This window comes from Salminus brasiliensis, chromosome 1 (genome assembly GCF_030463535.1).
Source record: "Salminus brasiliensis chromosome 1, fSalBra1.hap2, whole genome shotgun sequence".
NCBI lineage: Eukaryota > Metazoa > Chordata > Actinopteri > Characiformes > Bryconidae > Salminus > Salminus brasiliensis.
The window spans coordinates 77703711-77717626 of NC_132878.1; the positions used below are offsets into that span (position 1 = coordinate 77703711).

General features: G+C 42.0%; 1 protein-coding gene across 1 annotated transcript in view; it reads left to right on the forward strand.

Annotated features, from left to right (window-relative positions):
• ctnnd2a (catenin (cadherin-associated protein), delta 2a) overlaps positions 1–13916 on the forward strand; it is a 452693-nt gene that overhangs the window by 32082 nt on the left and 406695 nt on the right. Inside the window, exon 2 of the mRNA XM_072689814.1 lies at positions 13319–13455. Coding sequence (XP_072545915.1) covers positions 13327–13455 — 129 coding nt within the window. The 5' untranslated portion in view covers positions 13319–13326. The remainder of the gene's footprint in view (positions 1–13318; positions 13456–13916) is intronic.

The window sequence follows — 13916 nt, forward strand, 5'->3', positions numbered from 1 at the left end:
AACCAAGACTCACAAGGGGGACCCATCCTCCTCTGGTCAGAGCCACTGCTCCAGCCTGGATTGGCGATGACGCGCCATTCTGCCCATTACAAGTCAGTACACCATCAGAATGATTTTCAAGCTGTGATTTTAAGGTATAATGGCCTTAAAACATAATGGCATAACGTTACTTTATACAAAGCAATCCAGTTAAAGGGCCTAAATCATTCAAATCAGACTTTCTTTTTAATTATATTAAACAAAGGAGTGTAATGTAGTATGTAAACAAATCAACATACTGACATTCTGGAGGTCCACCTAGTCAGCCTACAACAGTTTAGCCCCACCCATTCATGTTGACTGTATAAGGAGGGTATTTAGTCCAGATTGCTTATTAAATGAGAAAAAATGCAGGGCAGCCCGTCAGCCAGTCAGAACTGGGCTCATTTACATATATCTATCATAGCACAATAGCAGAAACAGCTGGTTTAATTCTAAGGCATAAAGAGGGGTTGGAAAAATGTTTGGAATCACAAAAGTGATTGAAAAATATATATTTTTAAGATTAGTAGGACTAGTACTAAAAGTAGTAGTTTTTTATCTCTTAGCCGATACTCAAGGTTTCAGGGAAAAGTGGTATCAGGCCGTTCCTGCTGTTAACAGAGAGCTGTTTGACAGCAGTGTTTTGGGTTGGTTTGGCTGAGCTATGCCTAAGGCAAAAAAAAAATGCTGGAGAAGTAAAAGGAGGTGAAGCTCCAGTGCACCTGAGGAGGGATAGTGAACACGCATCAGAGTGCAGCACTGCCCTTCCTCCTGTCCAGAAGGAGGACAAGGAAGGGAACCAGAACACAGCCCTGTGTCACTTTTATGGAGATATAGCCCACTGACAGGCTAAAAGGAGCCTAGCATGACTGCTGGCACACTGCAGAGGCCAGGTAGACAAGCTGCTTTGACAAGCTTGCTAGACTGCGGCCTATGGGCATTTGGCCAACTGCGTGGAAGGAAGATTGCAAGCAGAACTGAAAAGTGCTCTAATCAGGATTTCTGCTAGTGAGAAAATCAGTTTCTGGTCTTTTGTTTGTATGGTCGAAAGTCTCTGTCAACTCCTGGCCTTTCTTTAGGGTGGTTGTCTGCAAGGACAGTGCGCATGAGCATATGCTTAAAATGATCGATATAATTTGTATATAATTACATGTTTATGAACATTTACAGGATATTCAGTTATCTACAAAACCTAGGCAAAGTTTTAATAAAAAGACATTTTGTCCACATCAGAGAAGACAGTTAGTTACAGTTGCTACTATAATCTTGTTAAAATTAGAGAGGTAGTATATTACCACTATTAAGAGTGAGAGCAGCGTTGTTGACTTGAAACTATTTGCTGAGCTAAAATTTTTGAATATTACCAGACAGTGCATCTGATGCTGCCACACATGCACACTACAGTGGGACTTGGTTTGGAAGTGGGAAAGCATGAACGCTCATGAAAAGGTCATGAACAGGTCATATTACAGTATTACCATAATCTTGTTTAAACAGTTGAGGGGTAGTATGTTATTACTGTTGATGGTGAGAGCAGCTATATTGACTTGAAGCCATGCGCTGAGCTAAGAACACTATCCCGACTTTCTGAGGAGGAACGTCTGGTTCAGGGGGCATTTTATTTGACTTCTTCTCATCTGAGGAGTTCTGCTCATGTGTTGGATCACACACATGATCTTAGATGTCCTTTTACAAATACCCTCTATACATGATGTAGGCGTACAAAGCGTCCAAAAAATAATGCTATGTCCGAAAACACCAGGAAACATTGAAACACAAACATTGAAAATTAGGGGCTCCGAATCCAGAACCTCTTGTCCCTAAGCATACCCCTCAGTGTGATGCTAATTAAAAACAACATCAGTTAACTATAACAAAAAGGCCCAGTTTCCCATGTCCCGTCAGACAAGGATGATGATGAGGTTGTGCTCATTTAAAAAATGTTATGTGAACAACTGCTTTAGGGGAAATTGAATAAAGAGCAGAGGCAGCTTGAGAAAGTACGAGGAACTTTTTTGAGAGGGCTGTTTTTTGTTTGCTCTACATTCACTGGCGTGGCACACCAAATGCCTGGCTTCGTTCTCCAGACAGGCCGTCGAGCTGCGTCAGAGCTTTCATGTCTTATCTGTGCCGGAGGAATGAAATGTCAGGCCTCTTCCATTGAGGCTGGGGTGCTGGCGGCAGCCAAGGGCCAGCGCAGCAATTACACGTTGGACGGTGGCTCTGGATAAAAGGCAACCGCGCTGAAACATCGCTGTGGAAGGATGCTCCATGTCTCCAGACCCCACCGTTTGGGCGTTCGGTCATTTTATCTGAAGGCCAAATGTATCTACGGCCCCTCTTTTTCTTCTAGCTTTATCAGGCTCTTCACAGAGCTGCGCATTGAGCGCTGCTCTCCGCTGCTTGGTCCCCTCGTTCAGCTTGGCCCGCTTTGTTTATTTATTTCAGCATTGTTGTTTGCAGGCGCTTTGGCTGGCTTCCTGCCGCATTAACTCAGGGGTGGAACTGACATTCAGCGTGGGAAGGAGAGCGGCGCGCCTGCCAGACCTCCTTCTCCAAACCCGGCACTTCGACATGTGCGATCTGTGGGGAAATCACTGGATCGACGTGCTCGCAGAAAGAGAGGGAGAGATGGCACGGGCCGAGTTTTTCCCCTCTGATCCACTAAGCTCCCTCCTTCGGGCTTTTCCACGGCATAGACGTGGAGGGCAGGGCTGCGGCGAATGAGATGGGGGGATCTCCGCGCTATTCACAAAGTTGGTGAACGACTTGTGTAACTGTCGAACACCACACGGCTTTAGCCTTGTAAAGTTTCTGCCCTGACGTACCGTTGCCACAGAAAGGGGAAAACCTTTTGTGTGAACAATTGTAGGGTAATCCCCAAAGGCCCAGGCTAGCAGTAAAAGCCTGTTCAGCTCTAGGCCTGCAAGATTTCAGTCTCTCCTTGCAGGTCGAACCCTGTTATGAATCCCACAGGTGGCTGGTAAGCAACAGCCCTAGCAGGTAGTCAACATGGGCAGAGCCCCGCAGTGCTCTTTTACACAGTAGGAGATGTAGTCCACCACAACAATGCATCGCGAGTACACACCTGCAAGGCTCGCCTCAGCAGTTTTCAAGCTTGCTGCTTATGAAACATATCCATCTGCAGACCCGGAGAGCCAGCAACAGTTTCACAGCTGCAGGTTCAGGGCATGCATAGACAGTTAGCATAATGTTAAGGCTACGTTTACACTGCAAGTAAAAGGCTAGGTTCACATTACCAGGTTAAAGCGGCACAAATTTCATTTCATTTCATCTCCCTTAATGTGGCTTTGCAAATCAGATCTGAGCCATGCTGCCCGAAGTAGCGGTAGCTTGTAAACACAGGTACAAGTTTCAAACCATACCATTTGGATCTCAGTGTATGAATAGTGCATATATGGAATATTAAGCTGTCTAGCCTGTTTTGAATTCACTATTTCTCTGATGTCAGAAGAATCATCTCATTTACATATCTCCACCTACATTAGCCACACCCATTCACGATGCAGTTCTCAGGGGTGTTTCAGCTCTGACTACTGTTTGAATGAAGCACAATACAGACCAACCAATCAGAACAGAGCTTGTTTATCTTACATCCATCTTTAAGCAACATTCTGTAGCATTTGTACCTTAAAATAACAGCTTTTGTGTGTTATAGCTGGTAATTTTGGTGAAGTGGGCCGGACACTGCTTGCACACGGTGCATGTAACACTGCGTAACCCGGGTCAAATTGTCTCTGATTTGTGTAATATTATTCTACTCAATATTCTTCTGAGCCAAATACAAATTCTTGCATAATGCTTCTTTAAGGGAACAGTAACAAAAACAGCCTGTTTTTAAGGGGTAAAGAGGTTAGAATGGTTGTGTAAAAATACATTATGACATTATACATTTTTGGAACATAAACCATTTGGAGCTCAAAGAAAAAAAATATATAAGAAAAAAATAGACTAAGGGCCCTTTAATCAGAACAGCCACATCTGATTAATGTGGGTTTTTCTTCACCATCATTTAGCGTTAACATGACAGCAGTGCCTAATACCTGCAAAAGTAATGCATCTGTCCTTTTTTCGCTCTAATGATGAACAGATGAGAGCTCTTTAGAGCAAATTATTTTTGCAATGACAGATTTTGCTGCTATTTTAGATCATGAATCTCAAATGAGTCAAAACTCCCTACGTGGTACAGTAGTCATAACAACAAAAAAGTGTCTTCTGTACTCTGTATTCTGTACTAGAGCAGTACATAGAGCAGTATGATAGAGAAAGTGTGTTGTTGATGAGTGTATGTTTCATGACTCTCAGAGTGCACTAGGGATGACTTACTCACATCATTCTGAACCATCAAGTCAGAAAGACTTAATATCAGTTTGCTAGCATTAGTTAACTAGCTAGCAGGGGGACTGCTGTTCAATATTTGTCAAAGTTTACAAGCTGACATTTTGTGGAGCGTGTTGTCACCATAAATGTTCAGTAAAGCAGGGTAGCATGGATAGACTGAAGACGTCCTAGCTCAGATTTATCCACACACGTTTAAATGAACTTGCTGTCATGAGCATTAATCATGAGGTTAGTCGTGAACTTTCAAATAGTGCCTCATTGATGACTTTGCCTTTAGTAAATGTTGGAAAACTAAAATTTAAGGTGAGATTTTTATCAGCGGCAATACAAGAAATGCTGGGATAACATAACTGACCGAAGATGATTGAAAAGGGGAATTGTGAAAGGGGTGTGTGCGAAAGTTTAGCATTACTTTGGTAGAGATTTATTTAGGGCCTCAGGAAGGCAAGGACCTGCACTGATTTCTTTGGTCACGATTTGGAAGCAAAGTTAATAAAAGTTAATAGCATGCGCTCTAGCATGCCCCCAAACTGCAGGTCCAGGACTGCTGTGATGATGTTGATTTCTAATATCAAAGCTGGTCTACCAGTGGGAGTATATAGAAGAGTGGCCAGGCTCAATCAGTTCCTTATTTGCAGGCCTGCCAAACCGCTGTCCGTGGTGGACTGGAGCTACGGAGAGGCGTGTTTTCTGCTAAAAGCCAAGCACTGATGAGTCAGAGGCACACAGGCATTTACTACCAGACAGCCTTATTTATAGAGGGTACAGACAGGTCTGTCTGCACTGTCTGACAAACGCCTCGGCCTCGCTCCGTGTTCTCCTCCAACAAGAATTGTCTTTTTTTCCCCCTTCCTTCAAGATTCACATCACGTTTTGCGGTTGATAGGAATCTAACAATGCAATTTAGATCATGTCCTGCAAGGGTTAGGGCTAACCCCAGACACATTTGAAGGTTTGAGGTCCCTGAAAGTCTGGCCAAACGTTGATGAGTCTACAATGTCTACATAGGTCATTTTAAGAACATTCAGCCAGCGCTTTTTATCAGCTACATCCACTCAACACGTCTTTGGCCTGTCTGACTTATGTCTTCATGCATTCCGGCTGAAGGAGAGGGCGTGACCTGATTTTGAACAATGTCGGTTTTGCCCTTATCAATACAAATTGCTCGTTTTTAAAGGCTACACAAGGCAGTCTGGTGCAGGGAAATCACAAAGGGAAAGTGCAGTTTTTGTCTTGACTCATTAAATTCAGGGACATTGTATGTATGAATTGAGGCACTTGATAAAATGCATAATTAATATTGGCATTCACTAAAAAATGTTAAAATGTCTAGATCATAGAAAACAAATCTACATAGCTCTGTTAATTAAAGTGTTTGATGGGAAGTTTAAGAATTCACTCCTAGTTCATATGATCTATATGTGGTATCTGAACTACAAACTTAGCCCAGTTTTGATTCTTTGGGATGTCACACAGCCATTAAGCCCCTCCCATTTACACTGAATGTGTAATAAAATTCATTCATGTTTTTTTTCTGAAATTAATTATATCAAAGAGTTTATTCTGCTTTTGTTGGGCTATCTGTCTGTATAGTCCATGGAAGGCCTTCTACTAGATTTTGGAGCATTGCTGTGAAGGTGAACATTAGTGAGGTCAGAGCACTAGTGTGGTCAGGATGTTGGATGATGACCACTTCCCCTCACCCACAACTCCCCAACACACCCCAAACGTATTGGCTGTAGTACCATCATTCCAGAGAATAAAGTTACACTGCTTCACAGCTCAATACTGGGGGGGCTTTTGAACCTCTTTAGCCCACACCTGGCATTAGGCTTGATGCCAACAGGTTAAGAGTCCTATTCTATTGGCAATACTTAAAGACTCTACAGGGACTAGACAAGCTGTGTATGTGTGCATTTGTACATCTTGGTCAGCTATGGGTGCAACTTAAAGGAATGCTCACAAACATTTTGACATACAGGGTATCAATGGTGGCTAATCAGAAGTAAGTTTCTTTAAATCATTCTTAAAGGTACAGGAAGAAAAACAGGTTGAAAATGGTTTGAGGAATTAGATCTGTGTTTAATTTTAAAATACTGAAAATAAAAAAAAATGTAGGTCCTATTAAAGTCAGTTATGTCATGTATAAAATATGAAAGGGGCTCTAGAAAGGAAAACTGTATTCATCTTGTCATAGTTGAGTAAGTCAAACATAGCCAAAACGAGTCAATTTCAAAACTTCAGAACTGTCATATGACAGTATTGTATTGTTATAGACCTGAAGAAATGGTATGGAGTTGAGGAATAATATAGTGAGGCCCAAGGGTTAGACTTTGGAAAGGAGAGCGAGATCCATTCCCAGGCCTAATTTGGTAAACTGTACATGAACTGAACAAATATAGGAGATTGTTTAGATTGGACATACTTTCCATTGTATGTGACAGGGATGTTAAGGGGTCCAGCTGTGTCGTCATGTGTACTATGTACGTTAAACAGTGGCGGGGGCTGATTTATATCCCTTATGGATAAGATACTGATATCCTGCATATGGGAAGAGTACAACAACATATGACGTGTAGCAGGGTATAAAACTCTAGGTGTTCCTCTGTCTGGGGAGAGAGAGCAGAGGGGCACCAAGAATTGGCAGGCTCTCTCCACACTGTACTTTTGATTGGAATAAAATGTTTCATTATTGCAACTGAAATACGGTGGTCACGAGTCTCCATTCCAAGAGAAGTCCTTCCAAGAACACCTACCTGGTGAAATGGAAAAACACAGCAACGACAGGAGGATGTCATGTTGTTGATTCTGGAGATCATGGGAGTAGGGGTTGTTTAATTAACCAGGCCTGGTGACTGTGGTTTTCCACATGCCAGTGATCTCAGGGGGTAGCTCAAACTCAGCAGAGTGAGCGGGTATTCACACTAGGCTAAAAGCTAACACTTGGTGACCGGCTCTTACCATCTCTTCTCTCCATGGTCCACTCCCTCGGAAACAAACTGGACTACCTCAGCTAACTGGAGCTGAAGCTTTTTACTGTTAAGACTCGAGAAATGACAGGATTGTAAATAGACTTTGCGCAATCAAAGTCAAATTGTATCGTATAATACTTAAAAAAGCTTTAAGATTATAGGACATGTATAGGGCTAAATCTAGGAGGTCGTTTGATGCATCGGTCAAACTGTGCTTGCCCTTTTAAGATCAAGGCGATTTTAAACACAGAGTAAATGATTGCCTCTGTTGCTGACTACATTAGCCTGGCTCTTTAAGCCAGTTAAAGGAGCGAGACTGCGTTAAGAGGGTTTAGCTTTGAAGCGGCCACAAAGGAAGCGACGTGATTGTGGAAGCCATAACGACTTCATAATGTCTGTGATGTAGGCGATAGGAAATCATGGGATCAAAGTGACACTGGTCATTTGTTGAAGTGGAGAGGGCCAGACTGTGATGCTAATGGTCCAAATGTGGGCCCACGCTGAGCAAACAGTGCGCGTTCGACTGCGATTTGCCTTTTGACTGCACTTTACCTTTGACTCCTTCAGGCCCGGCCGTCAGATGATGCCTCTCCATGAAGCACTTGAGAGATTTTAAAACCACAACAAATCACTTGTTGCCAGACATACCAGTCCCTCCCACAGCCAGAGCGCGATTAGTATTTCTAGATGCGGCTCAGGCTGTGAAGTGCAGGCATTGTGCGTCTGGCACTGCGGATAATAAGCCAACGTGATAAACAGTGCATTACATTTTAATGAGACTACAAGGGACCCTCGTTTGCATACTGACATGTTGAAAGGTTTAACTCTGAGAGTACGTTTGCAGTAGTGCGTTTAGCTTTGCGACATGTTCTTTGTTGCCTCAACAAATGTGTTTTTGAGTCCTTTCTGGATGTGTAACAAATGCGCTTGTGATTTTACATTGGTGTCGCTGCATTTTTAATTAACAGGACTACAAAAAGCATTTCATGTCCTTAATTATTGGGCTGTTTTGCATTTTTAACAAGGGGTTTGAGGTTATTGCTGGCGTTCTTGCTGTCTTTACCTGTGCCTCTATTCATTGGGGTGAAGAACTGAGGTGCACTCTCTGTGTTTACTAGCTGAAGGGCAATACGTTCCAGACACAACAATTACCACAAAATGTGTGTTTAATTGCAGCATTGACCTTAGCCTGACCCTAAATGAAGAAAAAGCCCCTTTTGCGGTTTAATTTTAACTCCTGTTTTAAAAGTCCCTGTGCTTACAGAAAGGCATTGTTGTTGAATTATATCTGAGTGAATAAATGCATTGGAAGGTCATGTGTGCTGAACTTTCCAAAGATTGTTTATAAGTAGGTCCCAATTCCATTTTTTGTTTTTTGCCCTCGATCTGATCCGAATACCTTAATGCTGAGTATTAGCTGATATGATTCGATTTGTGAGTTTCTATAGATAATACAGCCAATTAAATAATGTATGTTAATGACATTAAGAAGACACCAAAGGGCGTTCTGCTAGAACATTAAAAACAAGACAACCATATTCACCATTTGTGTTGGACACAGATGTTTGTTTTAACCCATCCATGCAGTGAACACACACATACACATTAGTGACAGTGACAGTAAGTACACGTGCCCGGAGTGGTGGGCAGCCATTGCTAGGGTTACCAGGGAAAATGACCGAACCTGAGCTGTTGTGGTGAGAGCTCTGAATCCTAACCACTAGACCACCAGGGAAAAGTAAATTCTGCTCAAAATTTCTTTTCTATGTTTAGTTTCATGGTTTACTCGAGTGTGGTTTCTCTCATGCTGTTAAATTCTAAGTTGTTTGGCAAACCTCTACAGATTTAGTCTCATTACAGACCCACTCGTGGCCTGGAGTATTTGAACCTGTGCTGGAGGACCCCAGTGGATTTCTAGTCCATCTCCTTAACCACTCAGCCACGCTTTTGCACTACTTGGCCATGACTAAAGGATCAGATGCCTGATCTATTAAAATATGCCTAAATTAGCAATGTTTCCTATACACTGGATCGGATATTAATATCTATTTATGACCATTATTCTTGTGTTGACTCCTCAGTAGTCTTTCTAAATGACTTGACCAGTCTGTAGTACTTTTGGTTAAACCACAGCTCCGAGTTAGAGGTGGAAAGGTGCTTTTCTCCTGATTGCTTTTCAAGCCTGGGGTTTAAACAGGCGAATCTATTCCAGAAGGCCTGTGAGATATAAGGGCACTATTTCACTGCCATGTGCAATGGCAATAGCTAGGAGCCATGTTACCTTTACAAGCATGTTACAAGGTGTGTTATGGCTGCCACCCTAAAACACTCCAAAGTAATAAATCAGATAATAGATGTAATATATTGTGAGCATGTTTACAGTAATGTATGGTGGGATATGCAGCCTTGTTCGGTGTTCCACTTGCTTCAAGAAGAGGTGAATGTGTGCCTTAATTTACTCTTTGTTCAAAAAACACTTGCTTATCTACTGTTTTTTTAGAATTCAAGAACTGATTTCTTTAACATTTCTTTACAGTGGTGATGGTGATAGAGTGGTGATAGGGGTCCAATGTTTCTAGGGGTCACAATGTTTACAACAGAAATTATAGCCATTTTATTCACTACCCAGAACCACCAATTAAACCTACTTGTATCTTCTGAATTGTATATATGATGATGATGAAATAACAGTGGCAAAGCAAAAAACAAAACATAGTAAAAACTGTTACCTCCACTGTGAACATGAATCTTCTGACTTGGTAAGTTTCCCTAGATTGGATCACTTACCATGACTTTTCAAAAAAAAAAAATTAAGAATGTTTTTAAGGATTTAAGGCTGTATTTCTGGAGATTTTTAATTCCCCTTTCAAGTAGCTGAGTAGTATTCAGTAATTGAAAGGGTTGTGTGGATATTATATTTACGCATTTATATACATTTATTTATTTAGATACATATTTATTCATTCATTTATATTTAATACATTTATATAAAATATATTGTAAAAAATATGAATAGTGTATTACCATTGCTTGCAAACATTGTCTGATTCCAATCCCATATCACATAAAAAGGCATTTCTGATGAAACATCTGCTGTCGACCAAACTCAGTGTCCAAGATGTCCATCGTCTCCTAAATAATGAACATTTCAGAATAGTACATAAAGTATCACAACAGAATGGCTAAGAAGAGAAATGTCTTGAAATCTGTGGATTCTGAAGGATCATCCTCTGTCTTGATGCAGAAGACCCATCTGGTGGCATTTCATTTCTTCTTTTCTTCCTGAGCCGTGGCTGTCATCAGACATGTCACGTTTTGGCTTTAGAGGTTTGAGGCAATGCGTTCTATAATGAGATCATTTGGCCATGTCACAAGCATGAGCTTGTCTTTGAAGGTCACACAATGAGGGATGGCCAGTGGAAGAGAATTGACAGACAGAGGGACTGACCGTTGGCCTTATCTTCCAATCAGTTCCAGCTGCATCTACTGTCATTTGTCATCAGCCAGTCCACGTGTGATGAATCATATCCACGTTGTGAATTCAGATCTCAGTGATGGAGATCAGGTTTGAAAGAGCCATATCCAACATTTTTCTTGTATTTAATATTTCCCTGGTGACCTCATGTGACATGTGAGTTTATATACCAAAAACTGTCATAACTCATTTTCACATGAGCATTTCCCATCCTGTCTTTATCTCAGGCTGTACATTTAAGATTGATACCTCTCTGACTGCACTGTACTGCGCCTGATTTAAATAGTAGTTTAAACTTCATATAATATCATTGAGAATAGGCGGGGCTAAATTGCTGTATGCTGGATTGGCAGATAAGTTAAGTGTGCATTGGATTTTGTGACGTCATTTAAAATCACTCAAAGCACACTGTTTTTGCAGCTAGCTTCAAATGTGTTGAACGGCTGCTGGGTGACTTATATAACCAGGCATGCTAATGTGTGAAGGGAAGATGGAGCTAGATAAACACTCTGGAAATTGCACTGTAAGTAGGTATAATTAGATTTTCTGAAAACTCGGTGGAGGCTCGCCGTCTTGCGAGATGAGGCAAGTCATCTTTATTAAGGAAGGCACTAAGTTGGCAGGCCGGGCCGCTTCAACCGACAAGTGTGACAGAATGCAGCGGCAACGTCCTGCATGACCATTTGTCATGGTCTATGTGTTCTCATCGAGGGAGCGCCGCTAATGCCTTGGTTATTATTCGGAGTTTGCCTCTAATCGATACAGATGCTTGGAAGGTTTTATCAATCATGAGTTTTCCTCTGGATGACACTTGCTCATCTGCTGCTGCTAGTGTAATCAGGCCAGTGTGGGATACGGCATGTCATCAGCGAGGCAGGGGAAAAGCTTGGTGGGTCGTTACACTGTCGTCAACATGGTCAACAGAGTGTTACTGCCATTATGTGGTTATTGCCTTTGTCGTTGGAACATTCATCTGTGTATTTGACTCTTATTGACTCTTATTTTCTCTCTTGTCTTCTGAATGAATATATACATTTTGGTTGATGTAGTGCAGGGCAGTATACAGTATTGTCAATACTTCTATACCTGTGTTGGTGTCACATAACTAGTCAAGTAATTATTGCTAGATCATAGATTATAACTTATTTTATACAGTAAAAATTGGAATCAACTTTACATGGATGATTCACTAAAGAAGTGGTTCCCAACCCTTGTCCTGGACAACCTTCTGACTTTCATAGTCTTCAGATCATTGTACTCTACATACTACACAACCTGTTTGTCTTGTAATCAGGAGTCTTTCAGTGGTCATGGTTTGCACACTACACAACTGATCAGCGACACATTTACATTTACACAAAAATTAAAATTCATAAATTTCAACAGGAGGAGTGAATCTGCTCTGCAAAAACACACTTTGTCTTGAAACAATGAGAACTGATGCAATGCCATTCTATTTTTCTTCTCTCAAAAAGGATGTTTGTAAGAGACGAGCAATAAAAGTTGTAAGTTGCAGGGCGTCTGCAATCACTCTGTAAGCCATCGGATTGTGGCTTTCAGCAGTTCACACATAGCGACTGAGCCAGTGCCGAGCAAACAAGCAATTTGCTTCTGTCCTGGGTCTTTTGTTGGTGATCTGCAAAAACAGTCAGCAACTCGATAATCTGGGCTAAAATCACATAGTGTGAACCTGGCATTAGTGGTTTCCTGTACTACCACACAACCTCAGCTCAGCTCAGAAAGGATAGTAAATTAGCTCTTTAGCTGGATCAGGTGTGTTGGGAGCAGGAAAAACACTATAATGTGCAGGGCAGGCAGTCCTCCAGAGCAGTGGTTCCCAACCGTGGTCCTGTAGGACCCTTATTCCTACACATTTAGGTAATTTCCTGGTCTAACATACCACCACTTCAACTCAGGAAGGGCTTGTTTATTAGCTTATTAGCTTGATCAGGTGTGGTAGGAGCAGGAACAACACTAAAATGTTCAGAGGAGGAGGTCTTCCAGGACCAGAATTTTAAACGAGTGCTCAAAAGAGTGTTCACTGATGGTTCCACTGAGGTTGTTTAGGTTCCTCTAGACTTCTGTGGATCTTCTACGTCAGTTCTAGTAATAAAGGTAATAGAGGGCTAATGTCCAGCACAAGTTTGCTGGGTTCCCTGCTCAGCAACACACCTACTAAACTGGATAATGACATGAACCAAGAGTGTTTAAGCTGGGAGATCACCAAACTGTGCTGCACACTGGCATTTCGGGGCTGGAACTCAAAAAACCCTGTTCTGAGGCTTTGTGCAAAGTAGTGTTTTGGCATAACCTCTTAGCTCCAGTACAAAACCAAAGAAGCAAACACCAGACAACAAATGTGCTGACTGATCAAATACATCCGGGTGCAGTGGAGAATTGTGTAAATTCCATGTTTTGCCAATAGCTTTAGGGCTCTTAAGATAAAGCAGTATTTTGTGGAGCTGATGGATACGCTTGTCTTTGCCAGGTTGAGACATGCCAGTTCCAGACCAGTCAGCCGAAGCAGAGAACCCTGCCATGCTGAGCCCGGGGCTGCACGCCTCCAACGGGGACAAAGCTGAAACAGAGACCACCTCTGCCATCCTGGCCTCAGTGAAAGAGCAGGTAGGATACCCTCCATACAACTCTATTGTCTTCTACTCGACACGGGAAGCACACACAACACCGAGCCGCATGGCTGGGCTCTTACCTGCACGGCGAGCTGAATCGTTAGCGCTATCGGCCGCGAGTTGGAGTGGGCTCTTAGGTCACAGAGGCGATCCAAGTGCATTTGTCATTTTAATATTAGTGTCAGGGTTTACTGGCTGCTGAGAGTGGGAGATTAAAAGGGAAATGAGGAGAGCCAAAAGACAATTCTCCAAGCTCCATGCTAAAGCACTGATGTTGTTAAGGACTTATTAGTTTTTTTCAACATATTGCTCCAGTTTTTTTAATTAGGAGATGTAATAAAAGGAGCTTGCGGGACAAAAAAAAAGAGTGTGCTCAGGTTTCAGCAGGAGATTTTCTCTTCCTTGAAGATAGAACACGACACGATAGCACATTTTCTTTTCTAATATCAACATTAA